The sequence below is a fragment of the Eublepharis macularius genome, chromosome 5 (assembly GCF_028583425.1).
Source record: "Eublepharis macularius isolate TG4126 chromosome 5, MPM_Emac_v1.0, whole genome shotgun sequence".
Lineage (NCBI taxonomy): Eukaryota > Metazoa > Chordata > Lepidosauria > Squamata > Eublepharidae > Eublepharis > Eublepharis macularius.
This window is the reverse complement of record NC_072794.1, coordinates 50,812,010-50,829,365: the sequence shown is the minus strand read 5'-3', so window position 1 is coordinate 50,829,365 and position 17,356 is coordinate 50,812,010. Positions and strand designations below refer to the sequence as shown.

Here is a 17,356-nt window from a genome sequence, read left to right as displayed (position 1 = left end):
ACTAATGAATGCAATCACATTAAAAGGTGCGGCCCTCCGCTAACCTCCGCTCCCACAAAGTGGCCCCCGAGCCAAAACAATTGCCCACCCCTGTGCTAGGCTTTTCCCTTCTGCAGATGACATTAAATGAACCAGAACATTTTAGGACCAGACTATAAAGGGTGGCAGTTGCCACTCTCTTAGCCCAAAATAACTCCCCTTCTAAAATGACTGGGGTCCAGGAAGATAGTTTCAGGTGGGTAGCCCTATTGATCTGTAACAGAAGAACAAGATTTGGGTCTACTCCGCTTTGGAAATCTAGTTGTTCTCTAAGGTGCTGCTGGACCTGAATTTTGGGTCAAGGAAGACACTCGGCAGCTTTCCCTAGCTTGGCTGTGTGTTAATCCCCTCCCCAACCAGGAGGCAGCTTCAGAGGCTTCAGGGTCGCGTCCTTTCCAGCCACTTATGGAAAGAACCAAGGCGGGGCAACGAAGGAGACGCAACTGTGCCCTTCCCCCTCGCGGGGGTCGTGACTCGTAAGCGTCTTCGGCTCTCCTCAGCCTCTTCCATCCCTACGCAGCCGCTCGGGCGCCCTTTGTCCCTTGCGGCTTCTCCCTCCCCGCTTGCCTGTGGTAGAGGGAGGCAACCGCCGGCTCACCTGGCTCCCCAGCTCCGCACCGGAGGAGAGAAGGAGCGGCTCTGCGGAGCGGGCGTGGGAGTTGAATCACTGCCACTGACTCAGCCCTCTCGCCGGCCCTTGTCTGCCTGCCTGCGGTGGACTTTCCTGGGGGCTGGCGCTATAAAACTGACACAGCCTCGTTTCCTTCACAGATCTCCCTCGCAAGTCTTGGCGCGCCTGTCTCCCGAGAGCGCCGCAGCGCCTTCTTCCCGCCTCATCTCTGCTACGTCTTTCCCACCACGAAGCAGGATGGCATTGGCGGCGGCAGCCTTCGGGGGCCAAGTGCTGCTCCTGTGCGCGCTGCTTTTGCATCTGCGACCCTGCTCAGGTGAGTGGCCCGCGCGAGAAAACGCGCTCTGGAATGAGCCGCTGCGCGCTTCCCCAGGCTGACACTTCGTTGGTTTGCCCGAGAAAGCTCTTGAGCCGAAGTAAAATGTTGTCGGCCCTGCTTATCATTGGACGGGGGAGCGTTTCCTACGCAATCCGCGCTCCTGCCCCAATGGGACAACAGGGAGGCTTTTCCCACCTAGGGCTTATTCGAGCCGAAATTGACGTGGGTCCCTTTGCTTTTAATACAGCGCCCTACCCGGATTTTTAAAGCGTTTTTCCTGCACAGAGGATGCGAGAGAAATTCTGAGCACGTTTACTCGGAAGTAAGTTTCACTTTCCTCTCACTCAAAGCTTTGCCTCTGAGGAAAAACCCTTTAGGCTCGCGGTCTACCACGGCGACTCTTTCCAAATAGGGGTGTGTGGGTTGGTGTGCGTGACAGCCGAGAACTACCATAAATAGAAGCTGTTGCAAAAACGGGAATCTGTCAGAGGTACTCAAAGAACAATTATTTTAGAGCGGAGCCTCTGGCGGACTCAGCTCCTTCCAGTTAGAAGACGGCTTCAGATGCAACTTCCAAGGCATCCAAGCCAGCCAAATCCACATGCCGCGCAGACCTAGGTGGAATAATAAATGCTGAAGAACGCACATTCGAGGGACTTTTCTGCGCATAAATAGGTTTGCAGCTAAGCAGCTTGGACAGCCCTTGGGGAAGCGGCAAGCTGGTTCTCCAGGACTTGTCAGCTGTGGGATGCCTCTCAAAACGAGGCTAGTTTTGTCCCTAACTAGTTCCCCAACGTGCCTAGAACACAATTTTTGAAGGCTTTGTTTCAGGAAGGTAGCCCTGTTGGTCTGCAGTGGAAGAGCAAGATGTGTGTCCAGTAGCACCTTGAAGACCAACTAGATTTCTAGGGTATGAGGTTTCAAGAGTCAAAGCTCCCTTCATACCCTGGAAAACTGGTTGGTCTTTAAGTTGCTACTGGACCCAAATCTTGCTCTTTGGAGGCTTTGTGGCTTATGGGACCGTTTGTATCTAGACCTACATTAACATGTGAATTTGATTTGCTTGGATACCTTAGATGTTCTGGTCTCCATAAAACCATTTATTTGCCCAGAACAGGCACTGGAAGTAAATTCCTTGAAAGTGCCATGTTCCATGGCTATATTTCCATTTATCCGTATGAAATGTACATTTGGCAGGTCTGAATGTCTTGAAGGAAGGCATTGTGGGCTGTTCCTCTGTAAAGTTGTTTATTGCCTATGAATAGCATCGGAAGAAGATAAATTGCCGTGTTATCTTTATAATGCTTTGGATGTGGATATTTGGTTTTTTATTTGTTAAATGGGTTTTGGTTGTGAGCAGTTAATAAAATGTTGACAGTACAAGGATCTCTTTTCCCATTATTAAGGTTCTCATATGTTTATCACATTCCTCTATCTTCGAGCAAGTTTATTTACTAAATAACCATTCTATTCCTGTCTGTCTATTACATTCGCTCTCTAAAGTTTGGTCCCAATGAAGCTGTAACAATTCTGCCCCCCCCCCCCCATTTTTGTGAGAGAAATTTATTATATTTTTCATTCCAGAGAAATGGTTAGGTTGTGTAGGGCTATGCACTTTAAAAATCCAATTACAATTCTTAAGCCATGTTTATCCCTTAATACTTCCTCATTAGTTTTCCTAGCATTGTACCTATGTTTTCATTTTAGTTTATGATCAGCAAACATTGGCAATGGCATTCTAGAGCAAATTGTTATTAAAAATACATTTTAAAGGAGTGTATCCTAGACTTAAGCAGGCAAATTATATCAGAATATGGATCTGCTTTGTAGACTTTAATAGTATGCACGGTTTTGTGTAATGTTATAGCTATGGTGAATGTCATAAAGCTTTGTTATTTGAAATTATCATGTTTCAGAGAAAAATGCACATTATTAATGAATTAACATAGAGTACATTATTCTAAAAAGACTTTAGAAACTGATACCTTTAACAGGATATATAATCTTATTTTAATACAGAACTACTTTTCCTTTTTAAAAACTTCTTAAAGTAGGACTGGTGTAATAAAAGTATACATACATAGTGTGAAATAAGTGCTTCATAGTTAGCTATGTTTTTCTACCCCTTCATAGCAGATGAAATTTGGCTATTATTAATGAATGAGCAAAAACTCAATTATTTTTTCTAATTATTGCTTTGGGAAGCCAATTATTAGTTGCTTTGGTTGCGGTAGGATAAAAGGCTTAAAAACTTGACCTGAAGGAAATGACATACTATTCCTAGAACAAGGCAGTGTTGTTGCATACTTGTGTTTGTGAGAAGAATACAAATGTGATGCATTGAAAAGAAATTTAACTTGAACTGGAGCAGAAGAGGTGTTCTCTGAAAATATTCAGCATTGAAAAGGGATTTGTCATGACGCAGCTGTGAGAACATTCTGCCCATTTCACTCAAACATAATCTTATGAATACTTAGGGTATATTTACCCTTACAGATTTGAACTCAACTAAACAGTCATTCCATTTTCTTTAGAAATCTGATAACTGTAGTTCTGTGGGGGGGAGATCTCTTACAAAATTTTTCAGTATTATAATTTCAAGGATTCTTTGGGAGAAACTTTGAAATTACATGGATATAAAACTGTTGTGTATCCAAACTAACACTGGTTCTCTCAATTCTGTGTTTAAAGGTAACTCCAATATACAGACAGCAGTTAATATTACTTGGTCATCTATCAATTTTAAGACTATACTAGAATGGGAACCCAAGCCATCCAATTATGTTTACACTGTTGAAATAGATGGGTAAGTTGCATCTGGGGTGTGTGTTTTCCTTTCTTTACTTTACTGATTTACAATCTCATTCAATGTGGGGGGGGGGGAGTTGAGAAACAGAGCACAATCCTAAACAGGGTGAGAATTGCTGTAGCATAGTGGTTAAGTGGTTGGGTACAAATCAGCACTCTGCTGGTTTGAATCTCACTAGTGCCATTAGCTGAGTAGGTGCGCCACTCTTCTCAGCCCTAGCTCCCCAGTTGTTTTATGGGATTATAATAATAATGCTGACTTTGTTCACCAGTATGAGTGGGCACTAATCTGTCTAGAAGAGCAGTATAGAAGCGCAGTTGTAGTAGTGGTAGTGGTAGTGGTAGTGGTAGTGGTAGTGGTAGTGGTAGTAGTAGTTATCAGGGCTTTTTTTCTGGGAAAAGAGGTGGTGGAACTCAGTAGGTTTGCGCATGTGCGTGCTCCTGGGACCACGCGATGATGGCACTTCTGGGAAGTGACATCATCACGCAGGGCGCAGCTGCCCCTTGGGAGCACTCCCGTGATTCTGGCCCACTTGCCTCCCCCCTTACTTGGCTGCCACTAGCTCAGTGCTCTCCTTGCCTAGCAGCCGCTGCAGGAGGGCCAGCTCAGTGCCCAGCGAGCTGGCCACCCTGTTGTCATGGCAGGTGGCATCGGCAGCCTCCTGTAGTCACAGCGCAGTCTCTCCTTGGCACGGCACCTCCTAAAAATTTTGCATCTGAGGCAACCACCCCTCTGGATCCCACTACACTACACCACTGGCCTGAGGAAGCCCATGAACTCGGGTTGCCTGGGCACAGGGCTGGAGTGGAGGAGCAGCACAAAGGGGAAGCACCAGCACCTGGTCTCCACACCTAGGATAGAAAATCTCCTGTGCTGACTGGCCACGCCTGCTGCTTCACTGCCCACTGTGCTCTCGCAGGCAGAGAGGCTCCCTTTTTCCTCCAGCTGGGGGGGGGGAAGCATTCAGGGCAGTAGAGGCAGCCCCTCCCCGGCAAGCTGTGGCATGGGGCCCCACTCCTGTTCACTGCTGCTGAGGCTTAGCATGCCACAAAAGAGCTGGGCACCTTGGATTGTGCATGGGGAGGAAATGGGATCAGGGGGCAGGACCACCAAACACGTGATTACTTTCGAGAGGTGCCAGAACAGTGTTCCACCATGTTCCTGCTGAAAAAAAAGCCCTGATCATGATGATGATGATTCCCTTCTCTATGGAAAGCTTAGAAGGATGTTATTCTGTTTAGGATTGCATTGCAAAAGAACATAGTAAGTACGAATGCCAACACAGGTTTCTTTAGGACTGACTTTCATATAAGGTTGAAATTTTGGGAGGATAAATTTTATTGAAATGTCAGTAAGTAAACCATATTGAAATCTTCATATAATAATGTTTTAGGTTAATTTGAATAAGACTGGGCCATTAACGTGCCAAATTAAAGCAAGCAAACAAAAACTCCAACTCAAATGTAACATTTATGGAGAGGGTGTTTGATCAGATACTTTCTGCTTCCAAAAACAATGCCGACATTGATATGAATGTTGACTGTCCTCACTAAGTTTTTCTGATTTCCATAATGTTCTATTCACTTGCCTTCAATTTCAGTTTGTTAGTATGTTTACATACAATTCACGTAGAATTTGACCCTAAATTGACTGATGCTTCTTTTATACCTCACATAAGAACACAAATCCACAATTTTATGATGTGCTGGTTTTTATTTATTTGAGCCTTTTGGCCTCCCCAGGACATATAACAGCTTATGAAAATAATAAAGTATAAATTCCAAAATAGACAAACATATGTGGACTGGTCCAGGTATAGCAAGCCAAGGTCCTAGTCTTTGGCTGTTGCCCTTTAGCTTGTCTATGTAGTCCCAACCAGGTTAAAATACCTGTAGAAAAAAGAGGCGGAAAGTTGATCTAGATGCTGCTGCTAGTCTGCTTCAGCAGGGTCTCATTCAGCTCCCTCCTTTACCTGGAATGCTTACATCTAGGCCATAGGATCAGGGCTGGTGCCAGGGTTTCTGGTGCCTGAGGCCGGGGGCAGCTTCAGGGCTGTTGCCGCCTGCACACCTGCGCAAAGTGTGCGCGCGCACCCGGACTGTGTGATGATGTCACTGCATGTGATATCACAATGCACATGCCACTGCAAGCCAGCCCCATTGGCACAGCAGGCAGCTGGGACAGCGCAGGGGTGGCCTCCCAGCCCTCCAGCTCAGTTGCCATCGCGCCGTCCCAGCCACCTGCCATGCCTGGCCCGCAGCTGTGTGCTGGCGGCGGCAGCACGGGTCAACTGAGCAGGAGCGCTGGGAGACTGCCCACTCAGATTACCCTGCATTGCCACTGCCAGCACACACTCCCAGTCAGGCACAGCACCTGTGGGCCAGGCACAGCAGGCAGCCGGGACAGCATGCAGGTGGCTTCCCAGCCCTCACGCTCAACCGCCAGAGCTGCTGCCGCCAGCTCTGCAGGGTGTGCCCCCACCTCCGGTGCCCCCTCCAGCGCCTCAGCACTCAAGGCGGCTGCCAGACCCGTCTCCATGGACACGCCGGCCCTGCATAGAATATGCACTCTATTGCATATGTAATTGCTGTTAAAGTGATGTCAGCTCTATAGAGGTTTCAAAATCCTGCTTTGAAATGCTTCAGGCCACAGCTGAACAACTAAGCAGGAAATGCAAACTGACAGACCTAAAATACTATTTTTACTTTTTTTAAAAAAAAAGGTAGATGCTAAATGACTTACTACCAGATAATACTGGCTTAAGTAGCACTGTACTTTGCAATGTGTAAGAAATGTCCAGCATATGCTTGTAGGGTTTATTTTTTATCTTATCCAAGAATTTATTATGACTGAATGAGATGACTGATTTGATATTATTACAGTTCACCGAGCATTGGCACAATGCATTGTCCATTTATTTCAACGAAACATTCCTCATTAAGGTGGAAGAAGGTGATCCACATGATCAGTGTTTGGTGAATTGTACCTTATGTAAACATGCTTACTGTTGGTAGATCTTTATCATCATCATAGAATCACTGGGGGGGGGGCGGGAAAGAAAAGTGTTTTGATATAGTGTTACACTTATTTCAAACTTCTGTCATCATGTGGTATTTTCCTCCTACATTCACTTGTGTACACTACATTCACTATGTACACTATTTCAGCATTCAATTGCTTGTGCTATCTGTATTACAGGCTGTAATCCCAAAAGCTAACTTTGTTCATTTGAAATTATATTTCTTCCCAAGAGTTTGCTGCTTATGATATTTTTAAAATGTTTTGTTTCCCTACAAGTTACATAATTTATAAAAATTAAAAAATCAAAGCTGTGCACTACCAACTAGCAGGAACTATTATAATGAATAGCGTGATATTCACAAGAGTGGATCTCCAACAGGTAGTTCACAAGCTATCACTAGCTTACCAGCTACTGGAGAGTAGCTCACGTAGTCTCTAGAAGACCCAGGAAAACATCACAAAATTATCTACTCTTTACAAAAAAGGCTAATGTTTGTATTTTATAGGATTTTTCTCTGTGCTAATGAGTAGACATGGGCACGAACAGAAAAAAAACCCGAACAAGGTGTTCGTTGTTTGTGGGGGCCAGCAGGCTCTCCTCCAGCTATCAAGATCCCTACCACACCACTCCCAGAAACCCTACCTGAGCAGGCAGCAGGAAATGTACCAATAATAAATAATAGCTTGGCCCCAGAGCTTGGCAGCAGCCCTGGAACCTGAAAGGGTAGATCCCAATCGCACCACTCCCAGAAACCTTACCTGAGCAGGCAGCAGGAAAGGTACCAATGATAAATAATAGCTTGGCCCAGAGCCTGGCAGCAGCCCTGGAACTTGAAGAGGTAGATCCCTATCCCACCACACACACAGAAAATTCAAGCTCCAATGCACTCTCCCTGTCTCGCTCTCAAAATGCCAACAGCAACTGTCTCTCCCTCATTGTCTGAAAAACCGGAGCTGGGAGCCCCCCTCCCCCCTGTTCTTTGCTTCCTTATAACAAATTTGGAGCTCCACACTTGAAAGGAAGACCTGCCTATCAAGCTAAATTGGGCTTAGATTGGGGTTTCCAGGGCAACAGCAGGAGTTCAGACAGAGTTCAGGCAGTCCCTGCCTCCAGTTGCCAAGGGAATTGATTGCAGGTGCCAGATTGTCTGGCTTAAGGAACAGCAAAGAAGGAGGCTTGCAATGACCACCTGTTCGTTTAGAATGGGGCCTCACAAACAGCTTGTTTGCGAACAGTTGATTGGGCTGTTCGTGGCTTTTTAAAGTTCCTATTGCTGTTCGTGCCCATCTCTACTAATGAGCTGGTAGCTTCAGTTCTATATTCTGTTTCTAGGACAGAACAAATCTTAGTAATATGCTGAGAAGGGGAGAAAGAAGTAACTTGGAATATTTTTCATTATTCAGAAGTAGCCCTTTTAAAAAAAGGTTGGCAACCCCTGAGCCCCCTGCTATAAATTATTGAAAATGGCTGCTTTTTGTTAAATTCATAGACATGAAGTTTTATACTGATTTGACACTAATTATATTACATATGAACAGACATGGTTGCTGATTTTTGTTAATGGCAGCTTACTAAAAAGAAAAAAAACATTTTTTTGTACTTTGGTCACATCATGAGAAGACAAGATTCTCTGGAAAAGTCAATAATGCTAGGAAAAATGGAAGGCAGTAGGAAAAGAGGAAGACCTAAAACGAGATGTCTTGACTCAATAAAAGAAGCCACGTCCTCCAGTTTGCAGGATCTGAACAAGTCTGCTAATAATAGGACGTTTTGGAGGTCTTTTCTTCATAGGTTTGCCATAGGTCAGAGGCGACTTGACAGCACATAACACACGCACATGATGATCATGAAGCAAAAATGGTTTAAACATAAGTAGTGGCAAATACAATGTACTCACAGGTCATGGAACCAAACTCTTCACTCACACTTACTCTTAACAAGTTTACAGTTGTCTGAATCACACACTTCTGTTTTACAGACCTCGCTCAGATTGGATGAAAACGTGTGTTCATACTACACAGACAGAATGCGATGTTACTTATCTGCTGAAAAATGTAAGAGATACCTACACTGCCCGTATACTGTCTGACGTGCCCCTAAGGGACAACGGTGATTTTGATCAAGTTCCTTATGCAATTTCTCCAGATTTCATACCTTATGACCAAAGTAAGTAAAATATAATTAATTATACATTTTATACAGCATTGAACTCTCTGCACAAGTTGTGGTGGAAAGCCTGAGCAAGTCTACTAGGAAGAAAGTCCCATGTTATTCAATGGAGCTTACTTCTAGGAAAGTATATTTTAAGATTGCAGCCTGTATCCCAGTGACCTGCTATAATTTCAAGACTAACAAAGAGCGCCCTCTTGAGATACTCTCCATAACCAGATCTCTACAAAGAAAGCCCACGGGGAATTTTGAAATTCGTTAAAAGACAAACTACATTTTACTTGATAAATCCATAATTAGATCACCCAGGGTTTTTTAAAAATTGAAATGCAATTATGGGAGGCAGTTTGATCAGAAGAGAGTAATCTACTCACACATGGTATTTTCCAAATCCACATTTCTTCCCCTAGGCTGCTCATTGGATATTCAGTTTGGCCAAAAGATGTTCTTGCAGTTTGGAATTTTAATTGATTGAAATTTGATAAACCTTATCTTGGAGTTTGTGGCTCACCCCCTTCAGTCCAAATAAATGATTGAAAACTGAACATAATATGGTTCCCTAGATTGGATGCTTAATACACATTAGATGTTATGTAAAAAGAGGTGGCAAAATATAATGCTGTCCAGGTGGCTTATTTATCCCATAGTGGTTGTAAGGTTGATGGAGTAAATATGACCTCTGAAAACCTCTAAAATGCATTCTTTTCAATTGACTGTAAGCAGCACTGTATTGATACAGCAGCCTACTCAGGGCTTTTTTTCTGGGAAAAGAGGTGGTGGAACTCAGTAGTGGAACTTGGGACTGCACAGTGACGTCACTTTGGGTCAGCTGGATCAAGGGGGGAGTTTTTTAAAGTTTAAATTACCCTCAGCAAAAATGGTTACATGGCCGGTGGCCCCACCCCCTGATCTCCAGACAGAGGGGAGTTTAGATTGCCCTCTGTGCCGTGGCAGAGGGCAATCTGTCTGGTCCTGGAGTTCTCAATGGGTGGTCCAAGAGTGCTCTTGTGGGGTTAGGGATTTATACTATAGTACTATTATTGTTGCATGCTTGTTTGTCTGTATCATTATCAGTCTTGCTAACCATTGGAAACATTCAAGGGCAGACGGGCCCAGTTTTGGAGCCTTGTCTTTCTACTATTGTATCTCTTTTGTTTTTTTTAAAATAAACCTTCAGTCTTGGTTAAGTTCTTTCCTGTGTAAAGGTGTCTCTCTGTGTCATCAGCTCAGCTCAGCACTAGGGAAAGTGAGTTTAGCTTTACATCTATACAAAGCCTTGATAAGGGGCTCCCCAGAACAAAGAACCGAAGTGGCAAAGGGGATCCAGAATAAAGGGGTCCCCCAAAAAATTCATGCCACACGGCCATGTGACCATTTTCAAGAGGTGCCAGAGCTCTGTTCCACTGCGTTCCTGCTGAAAAAAAGCCCCGAGCTTACTATTTTTCTGTAAAAGGTTTGGTTAAAAGCATAGTCTGAGCTTCCATGAACACTATCCATTCACCCACATCCTGTGGCAGCTTGAATAGAAACCCTAAGCAGCAGATAAGGGTGAGCTCACCTGTGCAATACTATTGCTCACCTGTGCAATAGTAAGGGGCAATTTAGATGTATAAAATGGCTGTCACTCCACAAAATAGGTTTCATGTCATGTTATTCTCAGTGGATGAAGTTCACACATTCAGCGAACAGTCGCTGTTAATATGATGAATTGCCAAATGGTGTGTGTGTGTATGTGTTTGCTAGAATGCACACACACAACTAAGGGAAATATTTACACATTTCTTTCATGTTGCATGCTGATTTCTTGTGCAAACATCATATACTTGTTTGTGTAAATGTTCTTTAAGATTTTTGAATACTCACATTGTGACTACAGCAGTAGATTGGAACACCTACAGCAAGACCTACATGCACAGGTTGCAACTGCAAAATCTATACATTCTTAATTTTTTTATGTATGTGGGACTTCTCTACAAACATACAGCCTTATACCAACTTTCTGAGCAACATGGTGGTGGTGGGTATGGACTGCAATTATAACTGTTACACCCACCCACCCTATTCAAGAGCTATCAAAATGATGTCTATCCAGGGACAGAATGTTCTTCCTTTGCCAGCCAATCATATTTTATGATGTAGTTCCCCATTGTATGTTCATGTAATGATTTGTAACAGTACAGTCGTAAGCAGAGATACAGCCCATTGACTTCATGGACGTAGAAGGATGTAACTCTGCTTAGGATTGTCCAGCAGTCTTATGATCAGGCTCCGGCTTCGGGCTGGATCCATCTCCCTGCGCTGTACTTTATTGTGATGAGGCAAATTAACCCTTAGATGACACAGTACTGAACAAATTAGTTTATATTTCAGTAATAAAAACACATTTGGAATTAGTTTTTGCCTTTTGCAGACATAATTAAGAAAACACTTCTCTTCTAGCTCTGATTGGAATGCCAACTATTGAAAGTTTTGAACAAAAAAAGGACTTTTTGAAAGTGGTGGTGGAAGATCCATTAACACCCTATAGATTTCTAAATTCCAGCTTTAAAAGCATCAGGGACTTATTCAGAGGTGACCTGGAATACACATTGTACTACTGGAAAGACAAAAGTACGGGAAGGGTGAGTTTCTTTTTTAAATCTCTTAGATCTTGGGGTTTTTCTTTTAATTTTTAAATGAAGTTTTCCAAAAAGGAAAATAAAATTATACATTGACAATGCAACTAATTGGACCTGAAATGTTAATCATATAAATCATTTGTACAAAGTCTGCTTTCCCCTCAATTTATTTTCTTTCTATTTCTCTTTTTTGCTTTCCACTCCATCCCAGTCCTTTGCAAAACTCATTTTCCACTCCTCCCTTCTTTTAAAGATACAATATTCATTATGTATTAATGTTAAATCATCATTAAAAGGAAGAGCCAGTCAAAATATTTCATAATACTGATCAAGAATTACCTCACTATTTTTATGATAAAAATGAATCATAAGCAACAATGTTTTTAGGTAGAGAAATTGACATTGATACATTCCCCTTAGTTTTGTTACAATTTTAACTTTCTGATCTACCTGAATAGCCTCATCTTATCTTAGTAAATATTCCTCTGAACTTTTCACTACAAAACTTTTCCGTTTCCTTCATCTGCAATATACTATCACTATATCTAATTCTGAAGGGCTGGATCCTATTTGGAAGGCAAAACTGTACAATGGGTCAGCCACAACTATTGGACCTACAAAATTAAGGACTCCCTACCAGTTTGTAGAAAACAATTTCTTAAAAATTGTACTGATTTGGGGTAAAAAATACCCCCCCAAACTTACAACATGTGCAGACATCATCATGAGTAAATCACTGGAATTTGGCATGCTAAACCGTTGGTGGTGATAATCGGCAGCAGGAAAAGGAAGTAAGGAAGAAGAGCCAGACGTGATGGAGGGGAGAAGGAGGGGCATTATTTTTCTATCAATATGTAGGAAAGGAGGCTGTGTTTCTTTGGGCAGAGGATTTAGGTTCATATATACCATGAATTTACACAATCTGTAGAAAATGTTAAGAGCTAGAATATTTGCAAATGTATCTTAAAGGAAACTTTTTTTGCCCACTTGTAGAAAGAAGCAAAGACAAGAACCAATGAATTTAAAGTCAGCATAGACAAAGGCAAGAGTTACTGCTTCTATGTACAGGCTACTATCTTGTCACGCACAGAAAACCGTAAAGGTGAAAAAAGCTTTGACAGATGTACCCATGGGGATGTCCCATCAGATGGTAAGTACCAGGGTTGTCAACTTTGGAGAAAAATTTTGCCGTGTATAAAAAATGCAGATGAAGTTGGTTCAGAACATACATCACATTGAACCAAATAATTCCTTAATCCAGAGAGGATTATATACCAATATGGACGTTACAGGAGGAACAGACACTTTCTGTTCATGCGCCTGCCCATTTATAAAGAGAAGAGAGGGGTGTGTCAGTAAAGGGACAGGACTTCTACTCTTCTTTCCTACCTCCCTGCCACCCTTCTCCCCAGCTCTTCATGTTCTGTCCGGAGCCAGCCTGGGAAGAAAGATACCTAACAGAGCAATCCTAAGAACAATTTCCTAGAATTAAACCCCTATAAACAGGATTCTACTATTGCTCAGGCTTGTTCTCTCAAGCAACAGGGTATAGAAAGTAAGAGACAGGGGAGTTAATCCTCCTCCATAGCCCACTCCTTTATATGTAAATGGGCAAGCCCCCTTGCTTTTATAGTCTGGCTCTAAAACAGCAAGAATTATTCAACATATTTCAGATTTAGAATCCATATTAGTTTTATCCTCAAAAAGCAACAATGCGCTATTGTATGAAAACAGGTGACCTCTAATTTAATTTGCATGCTCTTTCTTTTACAGATTTTGAACTAGAAGCAATCCTTGTAATAGGAGCTGCTGCAGTTGGAGTCTTCATATTATTTGTTATTTCATGTGTGGTTGCTTATAAATGCAAAAAGGCAAAAGCAGCTGCAAAAGAAAAAGAGAACGTGCCACTGAATGCTTAAGGCAAAAAAAAAAGTGTGTGGTGGGGGGAGTCTTTGCTACTGCTGCATAATGTAATAAGGAAACCTCCTATTCTTTTGGGACCATCGATTCTTAAATCAAAGGACATACGCTGTTTCTGTGAAACAGTTTCGGTATAGTTAACACTACATTAAGAACCTGTTTTATTCTGACAACGGCAACAATGAGAACTGTTAAAATACATTAGCTGACAAATACACTGAAAATACTATTGTTTCTTCTGCACTTTTGGAAAATATTTTGGTCAAATGATCTGGATACATCACTTGGTATGGGTTTAACAGCCTCAAAGATGTCTTACAAGGTATGATAGTGCAAGTCAGTGTTAAAGATTGGAATTCACCAGTTCCAGGTACCGATAATCAACTTCTAGGTTAGAGATGCTCTACTTTCAAACTGACTTCTGGAAACTTTGTCAAGGTCAATAACTTGCATTATTGGGAGCCACCTTGAATTAACAGGTACAAGTCCTATACATATTCATTATGTATCACGATTTAGCACTTTAAATATACACTGATTGCTAACTGCTGGACAGAGACAGATACATAACTCTTAAGTGGCACATGTCTGTATAATAATTACATAATTGTTGTGACTAAGATTTCTCATGCTACTGTAATCAATGTTAATATATTTATGATTTTTACAAATAGGAGTTTAATTTTATATTTTATTTGTATATATTGATAGTAACTTATTTCATATACTTTTTACAGAAATAAAGGTGAAGGAGAGTAATAGCTGATTCTTAATTTAAGTTTGTCTTTGTTTTCAGTCAGTATCTCTGTGTGCCTAAAATATGCTAGACATGTAAAACCACACACATACCTGTGGATACTATGTACTCACCGATGCCCACTTGCTTCTTTCCCGAAGCAAAGTGCCAGTCCTGGCTTTCCTACACTTCCTTTCAGTAGAAGGTACTTTAGAAGAACCCAGGAGGCATCCGCTTTAGGAAGCAGCTGCCTCCATCATAGGAGGATGCTTGGCTTGGAACCTCCCAACATTTTGTGACTGCTTTTACACCTGCCTCATCCCTGAAGGCCAAAAAAGACAAACGTCCCCGTATGGAAAAGTAAACCAATTTAACCACTGTTTATATCAGGTGTAAAAACACCAAATCAAGATACTGTAATATATAAACACAAAATATGCCTGTATTTGGCATGCAACGGAACTGTAAGGATAGATACAACTCTCCTCCAATTACAGATAAACCAGTCCATAAACACAAAACACCATAATGGATCCTGGTTTAGTTTCTTTTGTGGTGGAAATTACTTGAATGGTGATCCCCACAATTGCGGGATGAAAACAATTGATGAGGATGATCTCCCTCCTCCAATTACAAATTAACCACTCCATAAACACAAACCACCATAATTAGTCCTAGTATGGTTTCTTTTGTGGCAATTTTGTTTTGGTCCTGGCTGAGCATCTGAAAAGCCGACTAGGATAAGATTCTGCCTGCAGGTTTATAATCCTAAGAAATACACCAGGAACTGAAGGAGATTTTTTTTTCTTATTTCACCTTCAAGAACCAGAATAAAGTACCTGGATCTTTCACCACGTTCTTCCTTTTGTTCCTGTCTCTAAGCTTATTCTACCTTTTCTACTGGGACAGCATCAGCTATGAAGGGATTTTTAAAAAAACTGAGTAGCTCAGGAGCGCATCCACATTCAAAGATAACAAACAAGTCTCATGACAAAACAAGTCTTCGTAAAGACAACAAACCAAAGAGAGTCATCACAATGTTACAGTGGCAAGATATAAAGATCTAACGAGTTATTTCTAGAGCCAAATGATGCAAAGTGGAACAGCTTTACCTGCTACCTGCTTACACCTTTTAAGCCAGTCATGTTGGATCTGCATAAACATTTGCAAGCATCAAGCATATTTATATAGACTTAACAGAATGTCAAACTTATTGAAATAATAAATGGTGTATCAAGAATACATCCTGTACCTATTGGCATATAACATTCTGGCAGCAATAGATTTAACAGGGCTATATCTCTCTGGAATTTGCCTCTCTCAGTTCAGAAAATATTGTGCTATTTTCTCTTGGGCAGTATATATCCTAGCCTTAGTAAAGGATAGGCTTGAAGGACAACACATTTTGGGAATAACCATTACTTATAATGTGTATATACAGGAGTGTATGTGTGCCTTATCATTGTTCTTCCTCGCAACATTCATAGAAGGCTGTTAAGGGACATTAGACATTCACTAGCACATTTCTAGGATAGCAAACTCTGCTCCAGATTAGAGTCTGCAGCCAAAAGGCATGTAATGAAAAGAATGTGATTATGGGCTTAACTTGGAACACTGCTCATGGGCCCATTTAGGACAAAGAGCTTATGGCATTGCAGAGGTGACCAGAAAAGAAAGAAAAGGATTGGGGGGGGGGGGAGAAAGAGGGAGAGAGAGATTGATTTATTAGCAGGCTGGTTCAATTCTTTTCCTCTGGTCTTCCATGCCTTGCTGTCCAGATAGTGAAACACTGCCCTATTTGGACATGAGGAGCTTAATATAAAAATTACTAAGTTTGTAGCAGTTCAGATTTTGTAGGAGCCTTCACAGACTGCAAAGATCTATCTATTTAGTGTATTTTAAAGACACTTTCCTTCAAGAAGCTTAGGGTAATATACAATATCCTCACAACAACCTTGTGAGGTATGTTAGGCTGAAAGAGAACAACTTTTTATGCTGGAATAAACTTTTGTTAATCTTTAAGGTGCCATAAGGCTCATTCTCTCTTTATGGATCAGTTGAATTAGCATAATCATTGTACCAAATAATACCTAATAATAATTTTTAAAAGTATTATCTTTATGTAAGCGTTCCCCTTAAGTGAAAAGCTTGTGAAATTGTACAGATGAAGGGTCCAAACAAGACTCCATTCATTTCCCCTGCCATTATCCTTGTGTCCCCCTCCCCTGGTTCAGCCCCTGCCTCTGTAGCATGCTTGCTACATTTAACTCCTCCCTTTCCTGGCTTCAGAGACATGCTGGTAACTCTCTGAAATCTGGGTCGTAAAATTGTGTTGTTGTTTTTTTTAATAATGAAATGGAGAGGGTATTCTAGTGCATCATTCCCCACATGCTGGCCTGAAAAGAAAAGAAGGGAATGTTGCATTGTAATGCATTGCATTCTTCATGTTGTTCCACATCAGTTCTTGTATGTGAGGATGATGCATTTCCAGTGCTTCATACCCCAACCAAACAAGGGATCACTTCACTAGAAAGGAAGGTGATGCAGTGTTTATACACATTGGATCCTTGGTTGAGAGTGGGGGTGGGCATCAGAAATGAATTACTTCTCCTTGGAACATTTTTAGCTCTTTCTTCTTCCAAGGATTTCAGGGCAGCATATATATAGTTCTCCCCTCAAACCCCATTTTGTCCTCTCTTGAAAGGAATGTGCCAGACCAGAGTGTCTGACAAACACAAAGAGAAGGAATGTAGCTATTATACATATTCTTATGCATTTCCCCCATCTCCAAGCAGTGAAGTTCCAGCGGCAGAGTGTATTTTTTGGAGAAGAGAGCCCTGGACAATTAGGGTGGTTTTTTAAAAAAAACAAATATATAAATAAAACACAGGCAGGGGCATAGGCACAGACCTCCTAACCCACATCAGATTCAGAAAGATCCTGCCCCAATCAGATGCCCTAGCCAACATACAGTGGTCTACCTGCTATTCTTTGTCCCAAAACTGCATTCTTACATAGAGAAACAGCTACCCACTCCCTTCAGCTAGGAGGGAACACCACCAAGCTCTGATGGGTGTTCAATTCAGCCGCTGG

General features: G+C 41.9%; 1 protein-coding gene across 1 annotated transcript; it reads left to right on the top strand.

Annotated features, from left to right (window-relative positions):
- Positions 1 to 510: 510 nt before the first annotated feature.
- F3 (coagulation factor III, tissue factor) lies at positions 511 to 14,300 on the top strand. The gene is made up of 6 exons (XM_054981005.1): positions 511 to 986; positions 3,681 to 3,795; positions 8,799 to 8,986; positions 11,429 to 11,610; positions 12,601 to 12,757; positions 13,381 to 14,300. The coding sequence occupies exons 1-6, from the start codon at positions 908 to 910 to the stop codon at positions 13,524 to 13,526; spliced, it is 867 nt and encodes a 288-aa protein (XP_054836980.1). The 5' UTR covers positions 511 to 907; the 3' UTR covers positions 13,527 to 14,300.
- The last annotated feature ends 3,056 nt before the right edge of the window (positions 14,301 to 17,356 follow it).

Excerpts from the sequence above, each read along its gene's own strand:
- F3 (XM_054981005.1), top strand. The coding sequence starts at position 908 with ATGGCATTGGCGGCGGCAGCCTTCGGGGGCCAAGTGCTGCTCCTGTGC. Across the intron at positions 8,987-11,428 it reads TTTCATACCTTATGACCAAA|CTCTGATTGGAATGCCAACT; the intron begins GTAAGTAAAATA and ends CTTCTCTTCTAG. Across the intron at positions 11,611-12,600 it reads AAGACAAAAGTACGGGAAGG|AAAGAAGCAAAGACAAGAAC; the intron begins GTGAGTTTCTTT and ends GCCCACTTGTAG.